The sequence below is a fragment of the Penicillium concentricum genome, assembly GCF_028827145.1.
Source record: "Penicillium concentricum strain IBT 3081 chromosome Unknown utg000001l_segment0_segment0, whole genome shotgun sequence".
NCBI classification, from domain to species: Eukaryota; Fungi; Ascomycota; class Eurotiomycetes; order Eurotiales; family Aspergillaceae; genus Penicillium; species Penicillium concentricum.
This window is the reverse complement of record NW_026622754.1, coordinates 2435428-2458241: the sequence shown is the minus strand read 5'-3', so window position 1 is coordinate 2458241 and position 22814 is coordinate 2435428. Positions and strand designations below refer to the sequence as shown.

The 22814-nt window shown below is 46.2% G+C and overlaps 8 protein-coding genes across 8 annotated transcripts; 3 read left to right on the top strand and 5 right to left on the bottom strand.

The window, feature by feature from the left end:
- Window positions 1–1380: 1380 nt before the first annotated feature.
- On the top strand, window positions 1381–2951 carry N7517_000922 (ferric reductase-like transmembrane domain-containing protein; the record flags this gene model as incomplete). Its single annotated transcript, XM_056718652.1, has 4 exons — window positions 1381–1386; window positions 1500–2284; window positions 2335–2866; window positions 2937–2951. 4 exons carry the CDS (start codon window positions 1381–1383, stop codon window positions 2949–2951), a joined length of 1338 nt encoding a protein of 445 aa, XP_056582787.1.
- Window positions 2952–3630: 679 nt separating this feature from the next.
- On the bottom strand, window positions 3631–7148 carry N7517_000921 (aromatic acid exporter family protein; the record flags this gene model as incomplete). The annotated part of the gene is made up of 9 exons (XM_056718651.1): window positions 3631–4066; window positions 4125–5254; window positions 5324–5692; window positions 5744–6231; window positions 6283–6398; window positions 6445–6638; window positions 6698–6821; window positions 6868–6900; window positions 7033–7148. The coding sequence occupies 9 exons, from the start codon at window positions 7146–7148 to the stop codon at window positions 3631–3633; spliced, it is 3006 nt and encodes a 1001-aa protein (XP_056582786.1).
- Window positions 7149–8375: 1227 nt separating this feature from the next.
- On the bottom strand, window positions 8376–10259 carry N7517_000920 (GMC family oxidoreductase; the record flags this gene model as incomplete). Its single annotated transcript, XM_056718650.1, has 3 exons — window positions 8376–8456; window positions 8507–8670; window positions 8723–10259. 3 exons carry the CDS (start codon window positions 10257–10259, stop codon window positions 8376–8378), a joined length of 1782 nt encoding a protein of 593 aa, XP_056582785.1.
- Window positions 10260–11000: 741 nt separating this feature from the next.
- Window positions 11001–12792, top strand: N7517_000919 (catalase; the record flags this gene model as incomplete). The annotated part of the gene is made up of 7 exons (XM_056718649.1): window positions 11001–11031; window positions 11084–11213; window positions 11270–11504; window positions 11553–11645; window positions 11695–12114; window positions 12166–12250; window positions 12314–12792. The coding sequence occupies 7 exons, from the start codon at window positions 11001–11003 to the stop codon at window positions 12790–12792; spliced, it is 1473 nt and encodes a 490-aa protein (XP_056582784.1).
- A 774-nt stretch (window positions 12793–13566) lies between these two features.
- Window positions 13567–14369, bottom strand: N7517_000918 (uncharacterized protein; the record flags this gene model as incomplete). The annotated part of the gene is made up of 3 exons (XM_056718648.1): window positions 13567–13768; window positions 13821–14202; window positions 14255–14369. The coding sequence occupies 3 exons, from the start codon at window positions 14367–14369 to the stop codon at window positions 13567–13569; spliced, it is 699 nt and encodes a 232-aa protein (XP_056582783.1).
- A 1773-nt stretch (window positions 14370–16142) lies between these two features.
- Window positions 16143–17000, top strand: N7517_000917 (uncharacterized protein; the record flags this gene model as incomplete). The annotated part of the gene is made up of 4 exons (XM_056718647.1): window positions 16143–16431; window positions 16495–16672; window positions 16728–16805; window positions 16862–17000. 4 exons carry the CDS (start codon window positions 16143–16145, stop codon window positions 16998–17000), a joined length of 684 nt encoding a protein of 227 aa, XP_056582782.1.
- A 596-nt stretch (window positions 17001–17596) lies between these two features.
- Window positions 17597–18611, bottom strand: N7517_000916 (uncharacterized protein; the record flags this gene model as incomplete). The annotated part of the gene is made up of 2 exons (XM_056718646.1): window positions 17597–18338; window positions 18409–18611. 2 exons carry the CDS (start codon window positions 18609–18611, stop codon window positions 17597–17599), a joined length of 945 nt encoding a protein of 314 aa, XP_056582781.1.
- A 3699-nt stretch (window positions 18612–22310) lies between these two features.
- Window positions 22311–22736, bottom strand: N7517_000915 (uncharacterized protein; the record flags this gene model as incomplete). The annotated part of the gene is made up of 1 exon (XM_056718645.1): window positions 22311–22736. One exon carries the CDS (start codon window positions 22734–22736, stop codon window positions 22311–22313), a length of 426 nt encoding a protein of 141 aa, XP_056582780.1.
- Between the last annotated feature and the right edge of the window lie 78 nt (window positions 22737–22814).

Here is a 22814-nt window from a genome sequence, read left to right as displayed (position 1 = left end):
TCAAGACAAGAGTAAAACACAAATAAACAGAAAGCTAAAACAAAAATAAACAAGATTAGATGCGTAAGAAGTTTTTACCAAGTGGAGCCCGTCTTAACCAACAAGAGTCTCCGACTATTTTTGTTACTTATTCGACCACGGAAGAGTCACACAGCTTTACAACTGGAACAATCAACAACGATGTCAAGCTATACAACCTGGGGATATACTGAGGTTATCAAGCATAGTCAGGTTTATATTGCTTTATTGTTGCTTTATACATAAAGGTTTACGCCCCACGACACGCGTCTAGCATTGGATCTATGTTGTATTCCTTGTACCGACGATCCATAGAGTGCACATCTCTCTCGATCGATCGGGAACATCCTCATTGGACTGATTTGAATCAAATGACATCAATTGGATATTTCGGAGATTAGTATTGTGCATTTTGGCCCTGGTTAGTCAGCCTTACCAAGCCACTACTCTCATGGACCCCATTTTTATATTGCCTAGTGTACAAGATGGATTGGCTGTGACAGCATAGATGACATTTATCTTTACATAAAATGAATTCACATGCGTCATACAAATGTAATGTTGATTCCAAATTCCAATAATACTCCCAATACCCCCACATTCCCTGCCCGTTGTGAAAGAAAAATTTGTTTATACATTGCTTCAAAACATATACGCACGATTGGATTAGTATCTGGCTGGCGCTTGTGTGTGCTGTTACAACTTTGCTCCCGATTTCAAAAACTCGAATCATCCGACATCTTCCATTAGACCCAATCAAGAACACTCCTGTTAAAATCTCAACTGAGATGCTCACGTGAAACTGGAACCTAAATTCTCAGGCACAATCAGGCACTTGGTTGGAACCACATTGTTCCGATCCGACCTATATGCATGGATAGAACATTACTCAAATATATATGTGCATTTTCCCTGATATATATATCCAAAATCGTGTCAAATAAATTTGTGCCCAGCGACAAGCGCAAAGTGCCATTTATACCTAGTCACGAACCCACTGACATGGTGCATAGATAAGTTCTGAGTGAAAGGAGATGCCGGGACCGAAAGCGAGAACGGTAACGAGAGCGAAGTAAAATGGATGTGTCTTATACGAGGCTGGTCTGCCCCGGCCTCTGCTCACAACACTTAATCGCCCGCTGCGCGGGATTGTTAGACGCAAAATTGGTATTCAAGTGAGCAATATTTGTTAGTACAATTGATGTTGGCTTTATTTTTAACGGAATTATAAGCTTCTCTTTGTGCAGCTGGTTGGAATGACGAGGATTACACCTAGAACTTGTCTCTATCCTCTCACAGGAAGTCTTCTGCTTACTTTTGGTCTCTCATTCGGTCTGACATTTCGATCAGATCATCGTTGCTATGCTGGTACATGTGGTGAATGGCTTTTTCCTCTCCAGGCACGATTACATGTTGTGATCTGGTATTCCTGGGTACTGATATCCGCAGTGTTCTTCACTATTCGCGCTTTTCAACCTCAGCTGCGTCGCCTTCTCCAGCGACAGCTGTTTGCTTGCAGGATCCCCCTAGTGGGTGAACGCCTGGCTATCAGTGCTTTGCTTGGATTCATCTGGGTTATCAGCCTATACAGCATTATCACAGGTGTTTGGTGGATTCGCCTGCGAGACTATTTCGAGGATAGGGGCCGAGAGAATGGCGTTCTTGAGGGAAACTACCGTCTCGCTGCGATTGCGCTGACTGGTCATCTTTGCGATGTCACAATGGGAATGGTCCTCATCCCCGTCTCCCGACACAGCGCACTTGCCTCCTTCTTCAAACTCTCCATTTCAACCACGCTTACTTTTCATATGCTGACGGCATATACTCTCTTCACCCTTGTACTGGTTCACGGATTCCTTTATGTATCCTGGGTCCCCACCTTCAACTCGCTCTCAGAGAAGCTTCGGACGGTATACCCTGTCTTAAACCCAACGTATTTATACCACGAGACTTGGCCGGGTAACTTGTCAGCCTTGGGTATTTGGCGAGCCTCCCTTATATTCACCGGTATCGTCTCCACCATGATCATGGGTCTCATTTTTATCACCACGCTACCAACAATTCGAGCCAAACATTTCAATCTCTTTTACTTTACTCACCTCCTGAGCATCGTAGCCGTCATCGCCATCTGTCTACACGCTAGTACGATCTTTTACTGTGTGGCTCCTGGGCTAGCGATGTGGGTGCTCGACTGGGGTATGCGACTATATGAGTTGAGAGAGTGCGTGCCGGGCAAGGTGGTCCATCTAGGAAAAGGATGGTATTGGTACGTGGAGTCTTCATATTCTCAAGCTGACCGAGCTAACTTGAATTCAGCATCAATATGTTACTCCCTCGGCACCGACTCGACGGCTGTGCGTGTAAGTCCCCAGTTGCGCATTTTTACATTCGCCACTCAGAATCCTCCGTCCGGGAGCTCCATCCTTTCACCACCATCACCCCTCTTGCTTCTCAGAAAAGTGTCGTTTCCGAGTCACGAGATGATATCTCAATCCAATTTCTCTTTCGTAAGCGCGGTAATACGGACAACCTTCCAGGGCGACAGGTTAGGAACGAAAAGCGGCCGACCTGGTTCAGGCTCTTCCAAAAATCAGCGCAGCCAACCTTACAATGGACAGATAAACTAGCTGGTCTCGCGGATAATTACAGACCATTATCAACATCCGGGGACAATTTCAGTACCAACCAGTCAATCGACACATCTTCTATCGAGTCTTCCAACAAGAGTCAAGTACGCACATATCCGTCACCGGGAGTGGAAATTTCTTTGCGACTTGAAGGGCCTTATTTCTCCGAAGCAGATCCCTGGCGTTACAGGACAGCGATATGCTTTGTCGCTGGTACTGGAGTGAGTGGGGCTATAGCCATAGCCAGTGCTTTTCTTGAAAGGAAGAGACAGCAATCGACTGCTATTACAGATTCCTGTGGAGTAGGAACCACCGACGGAACCAAAAATGCACCTAGATGGGAGAGGTGTTTGGTTTTTTGGAGCGTGAAAGCGGAAGACTATACCGACCTACCGTTCCTGAAAGGTATAACCAAATTCCATAGCCCTCAACTCCCATATGTTACTGACGCAGATTTGGTTAGCGGACCCAACAGAAGATTTCAAAGTCCATGTCCACCTTACTGGAAATGGTAGATCTAGACTGAATATCGAGGAACACTTGTCTTCTATCTGCCGAGAATCACCTGGAGGGTCTAACTGGGTCTATTTGTCTGGCCCTAACAAATTCATTGTATCAGGAGAAATGGCATGTAAAGCGAACCCAGGAGTTGAGTGGTATAGCGCAAAATGGGACATTTGATTATCTTTCCTCTCTCTTCGTTTCTGTGGAATGTCATGCCTAGGCAGAAATGTAGAGGATGGTGAAAGGGGGCTTGTGGAAAATGTATAATAAATTATACTCGTGCTTTTCAATGTGCTACACTCGACTAGGTGGATATATGATATAATTTACCCTGATCCCTCGCAATGGCCAATGTGCAGGCAACCTACGAAAATGCATCTATTGATTATATGCAGTCATATTATATTAGTTAGAGAGTTACATAGTGAAAACACCACACATCGCTGCACTGCCAGATTTCTGTCACAATTCGTTTACCAGCCTAGGTTTGATCACGGAGCGTCAAAGCATCAACGCCGAAGTTCTCCTCTCCAACTAACTTCTTTGTCTCACATAACAGTCCTTTTAGATCATCCGCCAAAAGTGAAGTTGCTACTTGTATCACGGCAAAGGCCGCGTATCCCGGCTCACACACTCTCGCCGAGCTAAGGATGTGACGGTCACTCTTCTTGAGCAACTGATATAGATTGACTGGCTCTGGAGCTGTAAGGAACGGAGATAATGGTCGGCCTGTTGAGATGGCGGTAGAGATCATGGAGAGTGCGGCCGATATATCTCGAGAACTCAGCTCTAAAGAAATGACGAGCTGTTTAAAATCGTTCAACCAAGTATCTGAATTGCTTTGAACGCCAGTGGGAGTTGGGAAATTTGGAAAAGATTCAGCGACGTGATATATCATGGTTGTGAAATGAAGCATGCTAAATTTTGTCAGTGGTAAGAATGAGTTGATTAGCACTGCGTAGGGATGAAACTGACCGTTGGGTATGATCAATGAGCCTGTCATAGGACGCTTGTGGGAACTTCCCACCTAAAACGGGTTCCCAAGCCATGAATTTCTTGTGCTTCTTCATGCCTTCGAGAATAATGATTTCTTTGGTGAAGAGTCGACTTCGAGCTTTGTGAAGTCGTCTACCCGGGCTCATCTTGTCCCCTGGATCCCCTTCTGCCCCTCTGATATTCAACGAAACCGTCTGATGCACAGAGCAATAGTAATTGCCCAGCAGATAGAGGGAAGTCCCTAAGTCTTCTCGAAGTTGGTGTCGAACTGTGATGACTGACGGAAAGTATGTAAAGATGAATGCAACACCTAGACCACCAAGTACTGTGGCTAACCTGTACGGAGCAAGCTCGTAAAGAGGATGGAAGACTTGGCCGTTGGAAATCGAGAGAGGAATGCCAATTTTCTTGACTTGGAGTTCATACCCCACTATCAGGATTACTGTGACCATTCCAATCATGGGAACGACGATGGTGTCATGGTGTTTAACCAATGGGTAGTGATAGAGGAACATTGTGATGGCGAAAAAGACGATAATGCCCGCGGTGTGCTGATCGACAATGTACCAAACAATGTAAGATGCAACCATCGCGAGTGCTGTCCCGCCAAATCGTAGGAATTGCCCATAAATACCCGAACCCGCTGTTCGCGTCATGCTGATGGCGACCATGATTGAACCCCAGATGATGCGTTGTTTAATGAAGAATTGCTGAGAATTCCTCAGGAAACAAGTGATTGCAATTACCATGGTGGCTGTTGCTACTCGGAAGCCAAATGCTGACTCCGGAGAGCCAAACATATTCATAAAGATACGAAACTTATCCGATACCTTTTCCCAGGTTGACACCGGGGGAGCGTGTTCAGGGTTCTTGCTTGCTGGGAGGAGGCCGCTAAGACTGACCGTGACAGTCCCGGACCGGGTACTGTAATCCTGATAATCCAAATTGCTGTCTTCTCGAGATACTGCGTCTCGGGCCCATTTCCTAAGTCGTTTCCAGCTTGGGAAGATGAGCCTTTTCCTACCCATTGTCCCGTCGTTGACTTTGGATTCAGCAAACTTGACAAGATCTAAGATAGCTTGCGCAGTTGTAATGGACAGATACTCTAGCTATGGTGTCGTCAGTATGTCTCGTTTAACCCTATGGTTAAAATGTCAAAACTCAATAAGGAGACTTACATTTAGTACCAGATACAGCTGAGCCAAGTGCTGTTGGTGCAAACCATCGTCCATTTGTGCCGCGTCGTTCTGTTGTGAGGAACGGTCCAAGCCATTGGAAGCACACCACTCTTTCAGGGTTGTTTCTCGCTCTGCAAGATATTGTTGTATCATGCTCTCAAGGTGCGAGACCATGTCCTTCTCCCTTGATGTGTGATGGAAACCATTTGCTTCAATATCGCTTTTCACAGTTGATGCCGGCCGTTTCCCCAGGCCCAGATTATACAAAGACTCCTCAAGTCCTAGTATCATTCCTTCCTGAAGCCGTTGGGCAGAGCCGCACACCTTGTCAAGTATCCAATACCACTGCTCTCTCTCTCTGTCCTGGAGCTGTACATATTCAGATTCGGTCAGACCGCGACCGGTCTTTAGACGACTCACAGCATCCCAACCACCACGTTTCTCGATCCGATTCGCGGCATGACTGAGGGACTTCATGCCTAAAATGGGGTGCAAGATCCTTCTTTGTAAGTGACAAATAGTCTCCAAATCCTTCGCATTTAACTTGTCCCATGTCATCTCAACCTTCGCGTAGCGAAGTTCCGCTTCTGACTTTGCATGGAGTCCTGTAACCTGACTTAAGATGTTCTCCAACGCGTCAGCCTCAGTCCACGGGGTGGTATCCGAGGGAGAATTGCAGGAGTCGTCTCTTCTATCAAGGTCGTTTAATGCATGCGCACCGCCAAACCAATTACGCGTGGATAGTGACGTCATATATCGACTCTGCGCTTGCAAAGCGGACTTAAATCCCAGGATCTCTCCAGCCATTACCTTCATGACAATTGTTCGAGATGTGAGTGGAACAATGAGGAGGTTTGTGGCTGCAGAGATTCCGAACCCAACGAAAAAGCTTTCAAGTAAATGAGTTACTGTCAATTTTTGGGATTAGTGCGTTTTCTATAGTAGGAAAGGGAACTAACTCAGAGATTCAGCTTGCTTCATATTTGCGTATTGCGTTCCGTAGGTTGCCGTCACGTTGATAAAAATGGAGAAAATGATGGAAGGGAGGAAATATTGAGGGAGATATGCACGGAATCTGTTCTCATTAATAGAGGGACGGGTGTCGAATTTTGATGACTGACGTGTTGGCTAGCCATACTTCGAAGAAAAGCCAGACTCCCATATTGACGCTGGCTGCCGCATTGAACGGACTGACAGTAGAACCAGGAACTGGGCCGTTGGAATGCGCTTCGGAGATATGAGTCGTGTTTTCTCGTGCTTTGACTGCACACCACATTGCAAGGAGGGAGATTGCGGCTGCTAAACACGTCAAAAGCTATGAAAGCATTACCTATTAGTTACCAGAATTTTGCAGAGGCATAATACAGGCCTTACGGAGGTCACAAGAAGATTTTGAATAAATCGTGCCCGAGGTAGTACTGGGATAGATAGGATGGACATGATTGGGATGAGATAGCCAATTGTCGAGAAATGTCGTGCAACAGAGTCGGCCTGATACCTTCATGACGTTAGTTTCATCTCAAGTAGATAGGATTAGTACATACATAGCAAGACCAACTGTAGGTGCAACGGTTCCTCTTTGGTTGAGACGTTAGCCTTTCTCCTTGAAATATAAATTTGTGGTATGAGCACGCATGTAATACCAGAATCTCCTCCAGGTCAAGTGGGATAGAACGGGCAAATATCGATAACAATACGCAATAACATACTTAAGCATCAAAATCACAAGTGGAGCATCAATTCCACATTTAGCTACCATCCTCTTCCATATGGAGGGCCGTTCTTGTTGCGCTGTGCTACCATTTTGAACAAACCCATCGGACATTTTTTTGAATTGAATCAATCACCGAAAGCACTTGGATCTGTCACTGTATTTAGTTAGCCTTTTCTCAAGAGACTACCCCGAAATCTCTCCTTCCAAACCTAACGATCCACTCTTTCAGTCAACCCAGTCAGTACTCGTGGAGGGGTAAATATTTGATTTGATGCACTGGAAATTATTGACAGTGACCTTGACCCTAGACGTACAAGTGCGTAGTATGTCAAAGGATCTCGAATATTTGGAATAAAGGGAGAAGAAGAGAAGTGCGAAAGTCATCTCCTAACATGAGCTATGTAATATATCCACATAGGTCAGCCCATATCAGAAAAGGGTTGAACAGGGCTCGGATAGACCGGGAACTTAAATGTGATGTGACTTCATCGTAAAGCTTCCCGAGGTATGGTGAAAGATATAAACTTAGCAAACTGATACACAAGATAGTGGAATAGTATGAGAATAGCAAACCGAAAGTATTCAGGAACTCGACCTCTGCTCAGCGTAAAGCCTGAACTGTATAGTCCGTAATAGTATGTAGTATTCTCTCTTCCTCGACATAGGTCAGGAAGAAACCTCGGGATCATAACCATACCTAGGTAGCGCAAATGGCACCATGTATTTGCCTACGTCATCATTTCGTCGAGGCATATATTAATGGATGTACTCCCTAAGGGGCAAACAACAAAAAGAGTGGTCAGTGTATAGGATCACAAAACGGATGGCTAAGTGATTTATCGATTATATATCAGGTGAAGCATAAGAGTAGGTAGAACTCTCCAAAAATATGCTCGAGTCAGATTGAATGCGTGGGTCCACTGTCAGCCGGTAAAGCGGCGCCCGTTCTAACCCCGGCCACACCGAGTTATTAGTTGGGTGACCCCCAGCGAATCCTCATTGTTGTATGTTTTTTATTTTTGTTCATTTTAGTAGTTTTTCCTAGACATCGGAAACCGCTACTCTAGGCACATGATGGAACAAGATCCGGAAAAAGAAATTGTTATACGATACCCTCTTCACAGCTCGCGAATACAAGACATCTCATGCCGATTCCATACATACTATCCCATTCGGTGCCTTACCAAGAATCGATATATTAATAAAGCAGTTTATATTCAACGCGATAATGATTATAGGGTTAGGGGAAATAAGAAAAGCTGTCGATCAAAACAATATATGTGCGCACATGCTAAAGAAATCACACACAATGTGAGGCAATAGGCAATCCACAACAGATCAAAGTTTGCTGGAGACAAGGTAGGGAATGTTCTTAGCCTCGTATAGATCTTTGTGTGCGGCTTTGATGATATCCGCGCCCTAGATAATATGTTAGTCCTATTCTGAGAGCCCGCAGATTTATTACCAACCTTCTCGCCAATCATGTAGACCGAATTTTGGATACGGCAATCGGGGATCACAGGAATGACAGAAGCATCTGCGATTCTGAGGTTGCGCACTCCATGAACTCGCAACTTTGAGTCAACAACACCCTGGTGGATGCTCTTGGAGAGACGTGCCGTACCGCAAGGATCTATAAAGTAAATGATTAGACCTGTTTCGCACACTTGAAGGGGTCATCTTACGGAATCCAGTCTGGCTGCGATCCAAAACAGCCCGGTTCATATCGTCATCGGAATGGAGGGGCATCTTCCAGGGGTACTCCGAGAGAACAATGTCCTTGAATCCAGCACCCTTGGTCAAAAGATCATATGTCCAGCGCACGCCTTCACGCATGGCCAGGATGTCCAAGTCATTGGCGAAGAAGTTGAGGTTAATATTTGGCTGAACCTGTGCATTCGAGCTGTTCAGGGTAACTTCACCCTCGGAAAGGGGTCGCAGCAGATCAACAATGACGGTCATGTAGCTGCCCTTCTCGGGCATAGGGAAATGCCACTGGAATGCGGTGCTGAACAAGCCGACGAAGTCCAGCTCGAAGTGTGGTTGTCCTGCTGGGCCGAAAGGATCAAGACCTCCGTTGGCAGCCTTGGCCTCGCGATAGGCAGGATACTTCTCCAGGCGTTCGTCAATTCGGGGGAATCCCACAAGTTCCAGGAATCCGGAGCTTGCAGGGCCAGTCTTGTCCTTCTGGTAGGTGGCCAGTGCCTTGTCGTTCAGGGGACCGGGACGGAGGACATGGGCATCCAAACTGTACCCATCCTTGACTTCAAGAACGAAAGGCACAATGGGGTGGTCAAGAAGATGTTGGCCGACGTGAGGGGATTCCACAATTGGAGTGATTCCGTGCTTGGCCAGTTCCGCTGCTGGGCCGACTCCGCTCAGCATAAGAAGCTTAGGAGTTTCAAAAACACCCTGAGACAGGATGACCTCCCGGCTGGCGTACACGCTGATCTCCTGATCGAAAGCATCGCTGATGACAGTGACACCTGAGCAGATGCGCGTGGCAGGGTCGATGAGCAGCTTCTTCGACTGAACGCCATAAAGAATTGTCACGTTCGGCTTGTTCTTCAGGTAAAGGAAGCTACCCTGGCGCTCCCCCTGGTAGATGGTATCAACGCAGTGGGTGAGACCCTTCATCTCGCCTGAGTAGATATCCTCGCTCAGGGGCTCGCCCTTGGAAACCCAGGCCTCAGTGAGTGCATCACGGAACGGTTGCATCTCCGGCACCAAGTCTGCATGAGAGATCTGCACAGGACCACCTGTTCCAATCTTGCTTAGTTCGGCGGGATACAGCTTCTCGTCGTCATGGTAGGTGGCACATTTGCGGAGGTACTCCACACAGGAGTCCCAATTCCAGTCGCGGCCACCGAAGGCCTCCCAGTCGTCAAAGGTAGGCTTCGAGCCAGGAATCCAGGTGAAGTAGTTGGCGCACGAACTGCCGCCAAGGGCCTTTCCGCGAGTGTTGGGCTTTTCAACACGTTCGTAATCATCGCGCTTGATCATGGTGGTCTTGTAAGACCAATCGTACTTGCTTCCGCGAAGGGTGAAAGCCTTCGACGGGGTGGTGATTTGCTCGATTTGATCCGGGTTGGGGATACCGGCTTCAACAACCAGAATTCGGACGTCGGAGTTCTCTGCAAGGCGACCAGCAATTGCATTGCCAGCGGTACCACCGCCGACGATGATGAAGTCGTACTCAGAGCCGTTGGAAACGAAAGCCATGGTTGAAGATTTGGTGTATTTGATAACAAAATAGTTGAGAGTGAGGTTCGTTCAGTGTCTGTGAGACTGTAAGATTGTGTGTGTATAGAGCAAAAATCGACGAGGCATCATGCCGATTTTATATTCCCCTCTTCATGGTATTCCGCTCATGGTAATGTCTCCAAACAAACTTGCCGGTTTGCCGAAAAACATGAAAGCAAGCCAAGCATTGAAGTGGTAGGGCTGATAGCCTTGGAGAAGCTTGCATGTAACTAAAGCTGCATTAGCGTGTGTTGGAGACGTTCTAGAAGGAAAGGAAACTCTGTCACTGACGAGTGTGGCTCTTTCCTTTTCGTCCCCTCATGAGGGGAAACCCTTCCCCTCACAAGGCTGCAAAATATTCTGACCAATCAGAGCGCCGCATTGTTTTGCCGGGAATTTGCCGAAGACGGAAATAGCTCGGGCATAGTGCCGTGACCGCCTTTTCCGACGCCCGATATCTATGAGGCTTGTCAATAAATTGCTTTTGTCTCAAACTACTTGATTTTACCACTCTTTTGGTTATCTCTCCAATCCCCTCACGTCAAGATGCAGTGGGTGTCTGGGAGATTTTGGAGTCTCTCCCTCATGGGGGGTTGATAGTGGCAAGGTTTTGGTTCGACATGGAGATCCAATGGACCAACACAATAAAAGCCAGGTTGTTTCCCAGAAAACAGACAATTTACAATGTATCAGTTGAAATCCCTAGACAAACAATCCACAATGCCGAACCACACTTTCACATTTGCAGAAGGTACAGTCCTAAAAGATATCAAACCAACTATTTTCATTCTGACACCAAATAGGCCAACCAGTTGCAGACCCATCCGTCAGCACCACTTTGCCTACTGTCGGCGGCGGTGGCCTCACGACACTGGGTGACACGCTTCTGCTTGAGACGCTTGCGCACTTCAACCGCGAACGTATCCCTGAAAGGTTTGAGTCTATTCGACCTGATCTTTGGAAGGAAACCACGCCCTAACGCTAAACAGAGTTGTCCATGCTAAAGCTGCGGGTGCTTGGGGAGAATTCGAGGTTACAAATGACATTTCTTCCCTCACTTCAGCCAAATTCCTCAATGGTGTTGGGAAGAAAACCCCCGTTCTATTCCGTCTCAGTACTACTGGCGGTGAAAAGGGCAGTGCAGACACTGTTCGTGATGTGCGAGGCTTTTCTGTAAAGTTCTTCACGGAGGAAGGTAATCATGACATTGTAGGGAACCACATTGTAAGTTTCGCCCTCAACTATCATATCTCATATTCTAATGCCCCGAAGCCGGTGTTCTTTGTCCGCGATCCTATCAGGTTTCCTTCTCTCAACAGAAGCCACAAGAGACATCCTGCCACCAACCGACCCGATTGGACCATGGTGAGTGCTAATCAATGGCTTTTCGTTACCAATGTAGCTAACCGTTTAGTTCTGGGATTTCCATGCGAACCAACCGGAAAGTGTTCATGCCTTGATGCACCTTTTTGGCACTCGGGGTATCCCTGATTCCATCCGTCGGGTGACAGGCTTCGGCGTACATACCTTTAAGATGGTGTCAGCTGATGGTGGCTTCCGGTACTGCAAGTTCCACTTCCGACCCACCCAGGATATCACACACTTCACGGAACAGCAAGCTACTCGCATGGCTGGCGCAAACGCCGACTTCCACAATCAGGATTTGTGGGATGCCATTGCTCGGGGAGACTTGCCAGCCTGGAAACTTTACGTCCAGGTCATGGAGCCCGAGCAGGCTGAAACCTACGGCCGTGCTTTGTTTGATATCACCAAAGTTTGGCCGCACAAGGACTTCCCCTTGATCGAAGTTGGTCAAATGACTCTGAACAAGAATGTGGGTGGCTCTTGATCTTAGACAGGAAGCAAATGCTAACAATCGCACCAGCCCGAGAACTATTTTGCCGAGATTGAACAAGCGGCATTTTCGCCTTCCAACATGGTCCCTGGGATTGCAATGACACCTGATCCTAGTAAGCTTGCTCTAATTGTGTCATCACGGTGGGACAGATTACTAACCATTCTTTTCTGTACAGTGCTACAGGCACGCATGTTCGCTTACCCCGACGCCCAGCGATACCGTCTGGGAGTGAACTACACCCAGTTTCCGTCAAATCGTGCAATCTGCCCTGTATTCGCGCCATTCGAACGCGATGGCATGGGAACTATGACCCGAAACTATGGTGGCGAGCCAAACTATGTACGAAACTCCCTGGGCAGTGGAATTCCCAGCCAGGTTGTTTCCAACGTTCGACACACTGAGCGTATCGCCCATAAAGCTATGCTCGGCCAGAATGAGATCGTGGTTGACGATGAGGATTTCCTTCAACCACGGGAGCTGTGGAACAGGGTCTTTGATGAGGCCGAGAGAAGGCAGTGGGTGTCAAATGTTTCAGAGACCTTGGAAGGAGTGCCTGATCAGCTCAAGGATGCTGTTATTGCCATGTTCGGCAAGGTTGATCCCCATATTGGTCAATTGTTAGACGCTAAGGCTAAGAACAGTTCGCGTCTCTAGCTCTTCGGTTCTTCACTTTTAGGGGGCTCATTCCATTATTTGCACCGATTATCCCAAAGGATATGTTTTCATCACTCAAAATATTAATAAGGATACTGTAGTTTATCCTATGCAGTATGTTGATCGATAGGCTCTAATAAAGTTTCTCTCCATTCTCTTTCTGCTCCAGTTTCATTACATCTCTCCTAGTACCACCCCAGGACCACACCCAGTGCCACGTTGACCTTAGCTTCGAGGCTGTATAGGTGGTTTTTATTTGCGTCATCGGCCATGCCCAGCTCTACCCTCTGGCCTTGGCTGTTGGGGTAACTCGGTCTCAGCCTCATTGACTCTCACCACTGTGATAGGGGTAGGTTCGACAAGGCTGTGTACCACCTCGACCAATGAAAGAAGCTCGGTTGCATGATTAATTGTATTTTACTTTTCATCTGGACACATGGGGTATAGGGCCGGCCCTATGGTACAATTAGTGTCCCATCCCGTCTTATTAGGGCTCCGCCCCGCATTTTGTCGGGCCATACCCCGTATTTAGCATTGCTTTCCTCCCACAGTCCAATTATAATCAATATTCAAATTAGCACAGACGTGGCGGATTACTGGCGCCTCGCCAGGTCCGTGCAAGTCATTCGTCTCAGCATTTCTCAAGGCTGACTACAAGGTTATTGCGACCACGAGCCTACCTTCAGCGTATAGCTTATACGTTGGTATTTTCCATGACACTTCATAACTCAGCTATCGTGGAATTTCTGTAGCTGGTCATATTTGGGTAAGTTACTAACCCTGCACAAACGGACATCGGCTGCTACTGCTCTCGCTGCTAATCTGGCCCTCTCTGCTAATTTGGCGGAACATTGCCATAGGGTCGTACCAGACGTCAAGACTTTGCACCTGTAGTTTATCATTGACTTTGGCCACTATAAGGCCTTCAATGTCGATAGGGCCACCGTGCGCTTCAATCTTGATCTTTTCGCCGGAGCTGGGATTGTAAGCTTAAAACCAAATGACCATGCATAGTAGGGATCAGATACCTATTGTATCCAACGTAATCATGCTGCATCTCGCCCCAATGCCTCCACCGACAGACAACAACGGGGGGACCAGAGTATACTTCAAGTACCTCCCAAGCAAACGTTGGCATCATCCGCTTAAACGACTTGTGCGAATCATTGAAAGTGTTTTGTGCAGGATCATAATACTGACTCGCGGTCAGGAGAGCATTATAAGTCCCCACTTCTAACATGTGATCACCCGTTCGTCGCTCACCACCATTCACGGAAACTGTGTATACGTCGTGATCGATGGTACGCCAGTCGGAGAGATTCGTTTTGAAGGAGGCTTCGATTTCCCAGTTCTTCACGAGATTTTCAACTAGGAAAGGGAGACTGCCGGGTTCGTGGGTCTTTGTCTTGGCTGTATGATGTTAGTAATAGAATTCAGATGACTAGTAACAAGAGGGAGGTACTCTTTTCATAGAAGACCCTAGTCTTGGAATAATCCGGAGCATTACCATGGCGCCAGGCACTGGTGTCTTTCAGGACAGCATCGGGATCAAGCACATAGTCAGGTAATTCACTCATTGCGAAGTTTACTAGAATGTGAGCTGAGTAACGAAATGAGACACAAAAGAATGAGACTGGGAAGAGACAATTTTATATGGCCCCTCCCCCATGGCCCCCAGTCAACGAGCATCAATATCCATGGATGTAACCTAGACGGTAGGAACAGGTTCCTGGTTCATGCTATCGGAAAGTAAGATCTTGAAATGAACCAATCAGGTTAAATCTGACGTGAGTTATATATTGCCTATTTGGAACATAATATTTCCGTTTGATCCGCCCCGGTTTATATATTAAATTTCATATCAGCCCTTATTACATCGTTCCTATTCCGTTCTTAATTCGTTCTCACGTAATTGTCATATAGATCGCCGACAGTAACCATACAGATTTCCTCGCCACTCAGTGTTCAAGGCGCCTCGAGAATTAACCTAGTAGAGTAATACACTTGTGGCCAGTAATCGTGCCAAGCGCCCAACACATTTTCCAGTCAACACCACCCTCGGTGTGTGTTGGGCGCTTGGCACGATTAATCGAATGAGTTCAGCTCGAGTGAGAATTGGCCGAGTGCCGTGTTGGCGTCGAGCAGGTCAATTTAGTGGCTTCACAATTTCGGCGATTCTCACCCTAATTTCTCACACTTATATATAGCGCATTCACCATCCTCACCTAGTCCGCGTAATCCCGAAGACCTGATTGATGCTCTTTCATATATAATTTAGCACATACGACCATAGGGTGTGGAAAACAGGGCTTCCCGTCCGCTCAGCCGTACTTAAGCCACACGCCGGTGAGTTAGTAGTTGGGTGGGTGACCACCAGCGAATCCTCACTGTTGTATGTTTTTACCTTTTCTTTTTGCACCGCTAGGAAATCCTCTTTTAACTTCCTACTAAGTAAGGATGTGGTCGTACAAGCCCCGGAAGAGGTATAATTGCTATAGCCTCTGCTATACCCAGGTAGAGATCGGGTGCAGAGAGGAAGATGAATCATTATCCATTCAATATATAAAGGGCAAGGTATTAATATCCTAAATCTGACAAATAAAGCGCTTAACTAGTCTCCAAGCACACAAGCCTGCACAATTAGGTATCAATAGGATGATTACGCAGAGGTATAGGCGCCAGCTGCCAGAACCCTATTTTCAGTAAATGTGGATGCCTTGATGCCTAGTTTTGGCCTGGTTGTTGACCGCTCCTTACACCGCCCCATACAATGTACTGTAAATTCTTCATCCTAAAATGAAGCTTTTGGCCTCCATACAAATGGAGATATTCCGACTTTCTTGGACGGTTTGCAAGTCAAAAAAAGAGAGGAAACGATTATGTACTGAAAAAGCTTCAACGCCGAGAAATGGCTGCATACGTGGATTTGTATGAGATGAAAAGCTTCATTTTTGACACTTGTGAACGCCAGCAAAATCAGGCTACTTTGATTATCAAGGGCAGTGTCACAGTAATTGAGGTCTTTTAATTCTTCTGCCGTTTTTAATTCAGGCCGCCAGGCCAAAACTAGAAATTAAGGCATCCACATTTACTGGAAATAGGGTTCTGGCAGCTGGCGCCTATACCGCTGCGTAGGATGATCAAACAACAATATAATATTGACACAAACTTTCAAGGTTGGAATGAATAAAGATTTTCAGTGCCTGATCCACGAGGCTAAGAACTCAACAAAGTCATTATTACGCCTCCACCTCTCATTTTCATTTTCTTGGCTCTACTCATAAACTTTGATCTCTAATCAGTTTTTCCCCTTTCTTTTTACACTCTTATCATCAAATCTCCTCACCAATATGTCTATTATCGGATATTCAGATGTTTGCTTAGGCACACAAGTGACCTTCACTACTCCCTCGCCTCAGAAGTGGGTTCTCGAGGAGAAGCTCAGCAAGGATCTCCAAAAAATGACCAGCCGTCAACTTGAGCTGGGCAGTGGACCTTCCTTCGCCGTGTCCAAGTACCTCTGCTACAGTGCGACAGACAGTAACAAGAAGGCATTCATGAGAATTTACTTAGAGATTCCCAACCCCGGAACAGAGTCCCAACTCCCACGGCTTCGACAACAACAGGCAGCTCCACCCCGTGAGCATTTGGAGCTACAAGCTTTGAAGGATCTCAGTGAATAACACTGCACTGTGGTGCCAGCTCTCCTCGCCTACAAGGAAGGAAAGCAAGGCAATAACGGCGTGATTCCAGGCGGCTACATAACACATATTGTGTGGGAAATGGTCAGGGGGAAGCCACTTGATACGGATCAGTTCTGGAGGCCTGAATCGGCGCGTTTACGCGAGGTTGTCTGTACGAAGTTCCGCCTTATCTGGGAGTATATCTACAGGATCCCCTTTAGCGTGTTTAAGAGTGAAATTGACAAACCTAAGAGAGTTGAAGTGTCATGGATGGCATCCAGGGCTCCCTCTTTTGCAGAACATTATTTACGACGAGTCAAGCGGGGATATGTATGTGATATACGATATTCACTTATTGCAAAACAGAATATGCTAACTATCTTTAGGCACATTGCAGGTTTCCGAGACCCCGACCCCTTCGATGCCAGCGAGAAATTTTCCGATATGACCTTTGTCCTCTGGCGTTTAACTAGGCCACCCAGAGAGTCCGGTTGGGAGAATGACCCTACCAAGTGGGCCTGGTAATCATCATGGATAACCCTGATAACAAGGTCAATTTGAATTTTGATATAGACAACTACAATTGTGTACAACATCATCCCTAAAAACTTGAACTACCTCAGCTAATATATACTGCAACCGCTCATGTTCTCCACATCTAAATGCTAGTGAGTCTCTCTTTCGAAATAATACCTGTCCAGTCAGTCAATGTTATGTCTCAAACCAGACTGCATTGTGGAAAATTCCAAAAATTGGATATCTATAACCCTCCAATAAGCGTCCTACACCGCGAGGAAGACCGATTTTGACATAGAGTGAGGGCCCCATATCCAGCAGCCGATGGAGTGGAAACCCTAATAATCTATTCGGCATTTTCTCTCTCCTCTTGGCTACGGAACGATACAAATCACTTAACTTGAATCATCTAAGATTCGGTTTCGTCTGACGAGAATCATTTGAAAAACGTGCAAATATTCAGGGAGATCACCAAAAGGCACATAATGCAATTAATAATTTGACAATCTAATATTTATAGGAACACCCAAGAGTTGAACTTATACAAATAATATTTCCGGATCCTCGCGGGACCGGGACTTGTCAAAACATCTCCTCAGCCTTACTCAGGCCTCAGGTTCTCCCAAGTAGGTGCCAACCAAGTGGCCCATATCTCCACAGGCCATGACATCTTCATAGTTTTCACCAAATCCTTTACCTTCCATGATGGAGCGATAGTACATAAGCTCTTTGTTCTTGTACTCCACGAACCCGAACATGTTGGCATGGCCCTGCGAGGTATATTGCGACCACTTACTCGCGACCGCAGTGGCACATCCCGACAAGAGGCTAGGATCGACGCCGGTCGCCTCATGCTGGAAAGCGAGTTTCACTCCCGGTCCATCGTGTCGCTTGTTGACAGAAGAGGTGCTGCCGGATCCAGCGAGGGGAATATGGAGGTGCGCAACGCCATCCTCGAAGTGATGGATCTCATAATCACGACTGACATCGGAATCATGCTCTCTCACTCCCTTCAGACGATAGTGATGAGCCAAAGCAGGCCGGCTGTCATCGGACCTAGCTCCAATGCGTGGATTGGCAACTTTCTCATGGGAAGCAATAGAGTAATTCAACATCTTCAGGGCTTCTATGTCGTACTCGCTTGGAGGCAGAGATCGGCGAGCATTGGTATTCAAGTATGAAGCAGTCGCATCGGCAATACCAGCACCGGCACTGACCTTCGACGTGAGCTTCAAGGCTAGATCAAACGCAGCCCTAAACTCGGTGATGAAAGAAGCACATCCCGCAACTTCCTGTCTTTCGCACAGTCCCTGAACATAATCTTCAATATCGGTGATAAAAATGTTCCTGAGGTTTAGAAAGATGTTAGTTCATCTTGCCAAGCCAATAACCAGGAGTGATCAAAGTGAAAACATACGCTGCCTCGAGGACTCCATGGGTAACCCAAATCGCCCTTGCGATACTCTGGCAACTCAACGCCCTCTTTTCAAGGTGGGCTTGAGCTATTCCTGCGGGACTTGGACTTTGATTGGCAGCTTGAAGCTGTCCATCGGTAACAGGAGCGGCAAAGGCGATATTGCCGAAGGCAGAAAGAGCAACAAGAGCCGAAGAGAACTTCATCTTCGGCTGATTGTGAATATGGTTCTGAGAGAGATAGAGGGATTGCTTTGGAATGGATTGAAAGAAGAGGATTTCATGTTCCGTGGCCGGGAATTTATACTTAATTCGACTCAAAGACCTCCTCTACTCGGAATAGAGAGCACAGGCACAAATGGGTCTAAGGTGTGGAGTTAGTTGGATGTGGAATTGTTGCTTCGTACTCTGCGGCCGGATTGCTGTGTTCATTGCCGCTACATGAGAGATCGCTGACCCCAATTACTATCCTAGGGAAGGGTCAAGATATATACAACAAATGGCCCCCTGTGGGTTCCTCCTGCTCTTCCACAGGCTCGTTCATACCCGATTACCAAAGTAAAGAAGCCAGGTACAGAGTCGTTGAATACGATTTTGAGAAGAAATCGAATTAACAATAATATTGGAAATGGACCAGAGACCAGAGAGCTACGCCCTGGGAATATTGGAGGATTGCTTAGGTTAATGGTAATCATTTGCGATTACACCTGGGCATTTTCATGGATATTGCAATCTCCAAAATCGGAGACGGTCTAGGGTGCATAAGGAACTACAGAATTGGGGGCCAAATTTCTGTTCCCGGGCAGTCCGTCGTATATTGTATCTATATTGTATCTATATTGTAAATGTATGTCTTTGTGGAGTGTAGACTGAGACAAGCGGGTCATTCACCGCGCTAAAAAAACACATGTCGCCTACAAGAGGACCCCTGCCCCGGGGCCAAGCTCGCTAAGCTGAAGATCGACACAGGCTAAAATGGCATCGGTCGACGCTAGTAGAAACTAGATGGATGGTTCGAGGGAGGATGCAGATCGGATCATGTTTTTCTTTTGCGCAACCCAGCATAAGAAGGACTCATCTCTTGTTAGATAGAATTCATTGGGGCATTGAAACTTATGTCCTTATCGTAGTATCTAATACGGCCTGAATATAACATAGTTTACAGATTTGTCTAGAGGGAGTGTATAAAAGATCCATGTGGCATTGTGGGAGTGCAAGATCGTTGAATTAATTAATTACAAAGAAAGAACAAGATAATAAAGTGAAAAGAAAAACCGATTCTGTGCCAGTCCAAGAACTGATACCCCCTGGATTGATATCAATCCCATTCGTCCCCTTTGCTGGATACTCAGTTCTCTCTAGCTGGGTGCAGCACTTGCGTTTTCGATTGCCTGTTGCCTTTTCCAAGACCAACGTAGGTAACGCATACGGACAAAGTAAAGAAATAACACAATGTTCGAGTAGTAAGACGCGGAGTTACGTTGAGACCGGCACTCGTCTATATCGCAGTATTTACGACAGATGAGATACTCATATAAAAACGGACATAAGCCCAGGAAGATCATGTAGCTAGAAAGTACAACATGAGTGGTCCATAATGGAAATTAATGTTCAGGGGCTCATACATAAAGTTATACTTGAAATCAAAGAACCGAATCTTTTTCAAAAAGCGTTCCAGCCATGAAATTTCATGGTCTTCGGCAAGCCGTGTTTGTTGGGCCGATGCCGAGGAGTGGTCGGGATGTTTCGAGTCCATAGTGAATCCTAGCAAAACGCGTAGATTTGGCAAGACTGGGAAAGATACTGGAGTGAGGATGTGCGCGGAGTATGAGGAAAATAATTCGAATGTCGGGAAGGAATTGAGAGCCTACTTATAGCGTCCCCAGTGATGTGGGGACTGTTTGCCTTTACTTCCGTGTACGGACAATACAACTTTTTGGCTGACCGCCCTAATCACCGCCTTAGTAGTTAGGGTTTTAGGCCGGTTTTATGGTTTGCTCTCCTGTCTCCACTCCAAATCAAACATACTGTTAGACCCTCGGATGATATCTAAGGGAATCCCTGGGATCAATGTGGAATTGGGAAATAGAGATGAAAGGTATATGCAGTGTTGTAAAAGAGCTAATAGCCGTTTCTTCAGAGAAGCAGCTTACCAAGGTAATATATTTGAAGGGGGTTTAAAAAAAGTTTTTAGTGTCTTGAATCAACATAAGAAAGACAATGTGAGGAAAATATTTACGAGAAACTGGGCGGCCTGCTGTAATGTCCCTAAGTTTACAGAGGCTACTAACCTCTTGGCGTAGGCCGTTAACACTTATGATGTCCAAATCAAATTCAAAACGTCTCCTGAAGAGACCTCTAGGCTGAAGAAACATGCTACACGAGAATAGCAATTCACAATATGATTAATATAGACGAAAGAAAAAAGAAAAAGAAAAACACATTAGTCCTTGGACATAGGATCACACGTTAACTCTGGTTGTGCTGTATCTACAATATTAAAGTCGTTCGGTCCACGGGTGTTAGCCGGAGATAAGGAAGCGCTATGTGAGAATTTAAGATGTGGGTTCTCTAGGGCTCCTTTCTCCACCTTGGAGATGTTAATTGCATTATGGCTGCGGGACACCCCCCTACCCGCGAGGGTGGGGGTCGTCCCGTAACACGGCTATTAAGTGGTTTGTAGCTACAAAATCGTGATTTTTCAATATAAACCGCGCCAATGATATGGTAGTCGCCCAAAGATATGGTAGTCGCCCAAACACCCCCGATATCTTCACCCCTCCTGCGTCGTCCTGGTTCTCTTTTTCGAATCAGAAGCATGATCAAAGCGCTGATATCGCGACTGAAAATAGCTATCCTTTACGTCGTCAACTACAGTTTGGAATTCGAATACCTGCTGCAAAATGTCAATTATTGTAGCCTATCATAATTTAGACAGTGGGGTATTATGGGACTTCAGACTCGGCCGCCGATATGCTTGTTGCTAACCGATTTTCGATTGGTGCCATTCTAGTATGAGCATCTGCCGGTGCATTGACGTTTTGGCGCTATGTGCTCGATATATTCAAAGTAAACAGCGCTTTCATGTACGGAATGTCTACAGAAAGCGGATGGCAGGAGATACAAGCAGAACTCATATGGGCCCAGATGCACAAGGTCCAGTCCATTTTCTGGAACAGAAGTTATGCCGCTACCTACCTCTAGACTTCCGCACCGGCCCACAAAGCCCAAAGCCCAACCCAACCAAACCCGTAAATGGGCTGGGCTTTGGGCCCGGTCCTCGGGCCTATAGGGCTTTAATAGGGGCCCATTAGCCCCCAAACAATACCAATATGCCAAGTTGACCCCCTTTTTAGGGTATTTTGGAATTACCCTATGTTTAGCACCGTTTCTAAGCCTTACCCCTGATGTAATATTATATTAGTGTAAACGATCTAGAATCGATTACTAGTTATTTCTCTACATCATATTTAAAAACACGGAAAATTCGTTTATTTAAAATTTTTTAAAATTACAGATGTTCTCTAGAAAGTGGTGGTACTTTCGCATAAATTAATTATATATCATATCTAACATTAAAATATCAACTTTCCCATTTTCTATAATATCTCAACTTCTACCGATCGGATTTTATTTAAAATTGAAACATATACTTATATAGCTAATAAAAAATCTAGATTCTGAATTTGAACTTTATATTACTAGTAGGAGGTCGTAATACAGCGATCACAGAGGCTGGTAAGATGGGCTTTTATGGGTTGGGGATATCATCGAAATAACGGTTATAATAGCCCGTTATTTGCTTAAGCACATCGAGCATTCTTCCTGTATCGATGTAGGGGAAAAGATATCGGATAATTCTCTCATGAATCAGCTCAGGGGTATCTAGCAAACATTGTTAATTGATCATCTGGAATGCTCCCCAGAAAGCTCACTTGGCTTCTCGGTCGCCGCATCGTGCACCTGCTCCGCATAAAACTCTTCATGTTCAGTGATATCCATGAAATTTGTCCCATTTCTACGCAGTCGCATTTTGTCTCCCTTAGTCATCCACTCTGGCTTGGCTGCGCTCATTATCTGCAAGAGACGCGGCTCAGCCAGTACCGCTTCAGTCTCCGCTCGAATATCCTCACTCTGGAGCGAGACATACGCGGCGACTGGGTCCCCGTAGTTCTTTATTGCAGCCAATATTCTCCCATCGATACTGTGATCGCCGTGCGGGGGCGACACACTCGTGACCTCGGCGATCGGAGAAAGGACGAGCTGCGCGTCCAACGCCGCTGCTGAGAGGTTGGCGATGCCTACCAGATATGCTATGATGGACTCTTGCATGATGTGATAGGATACTTGAGCAGTCGAAGAGTTGGAATAGTTGAGTGGACATCTCAATGCACATCTGCAGCCCCGGAC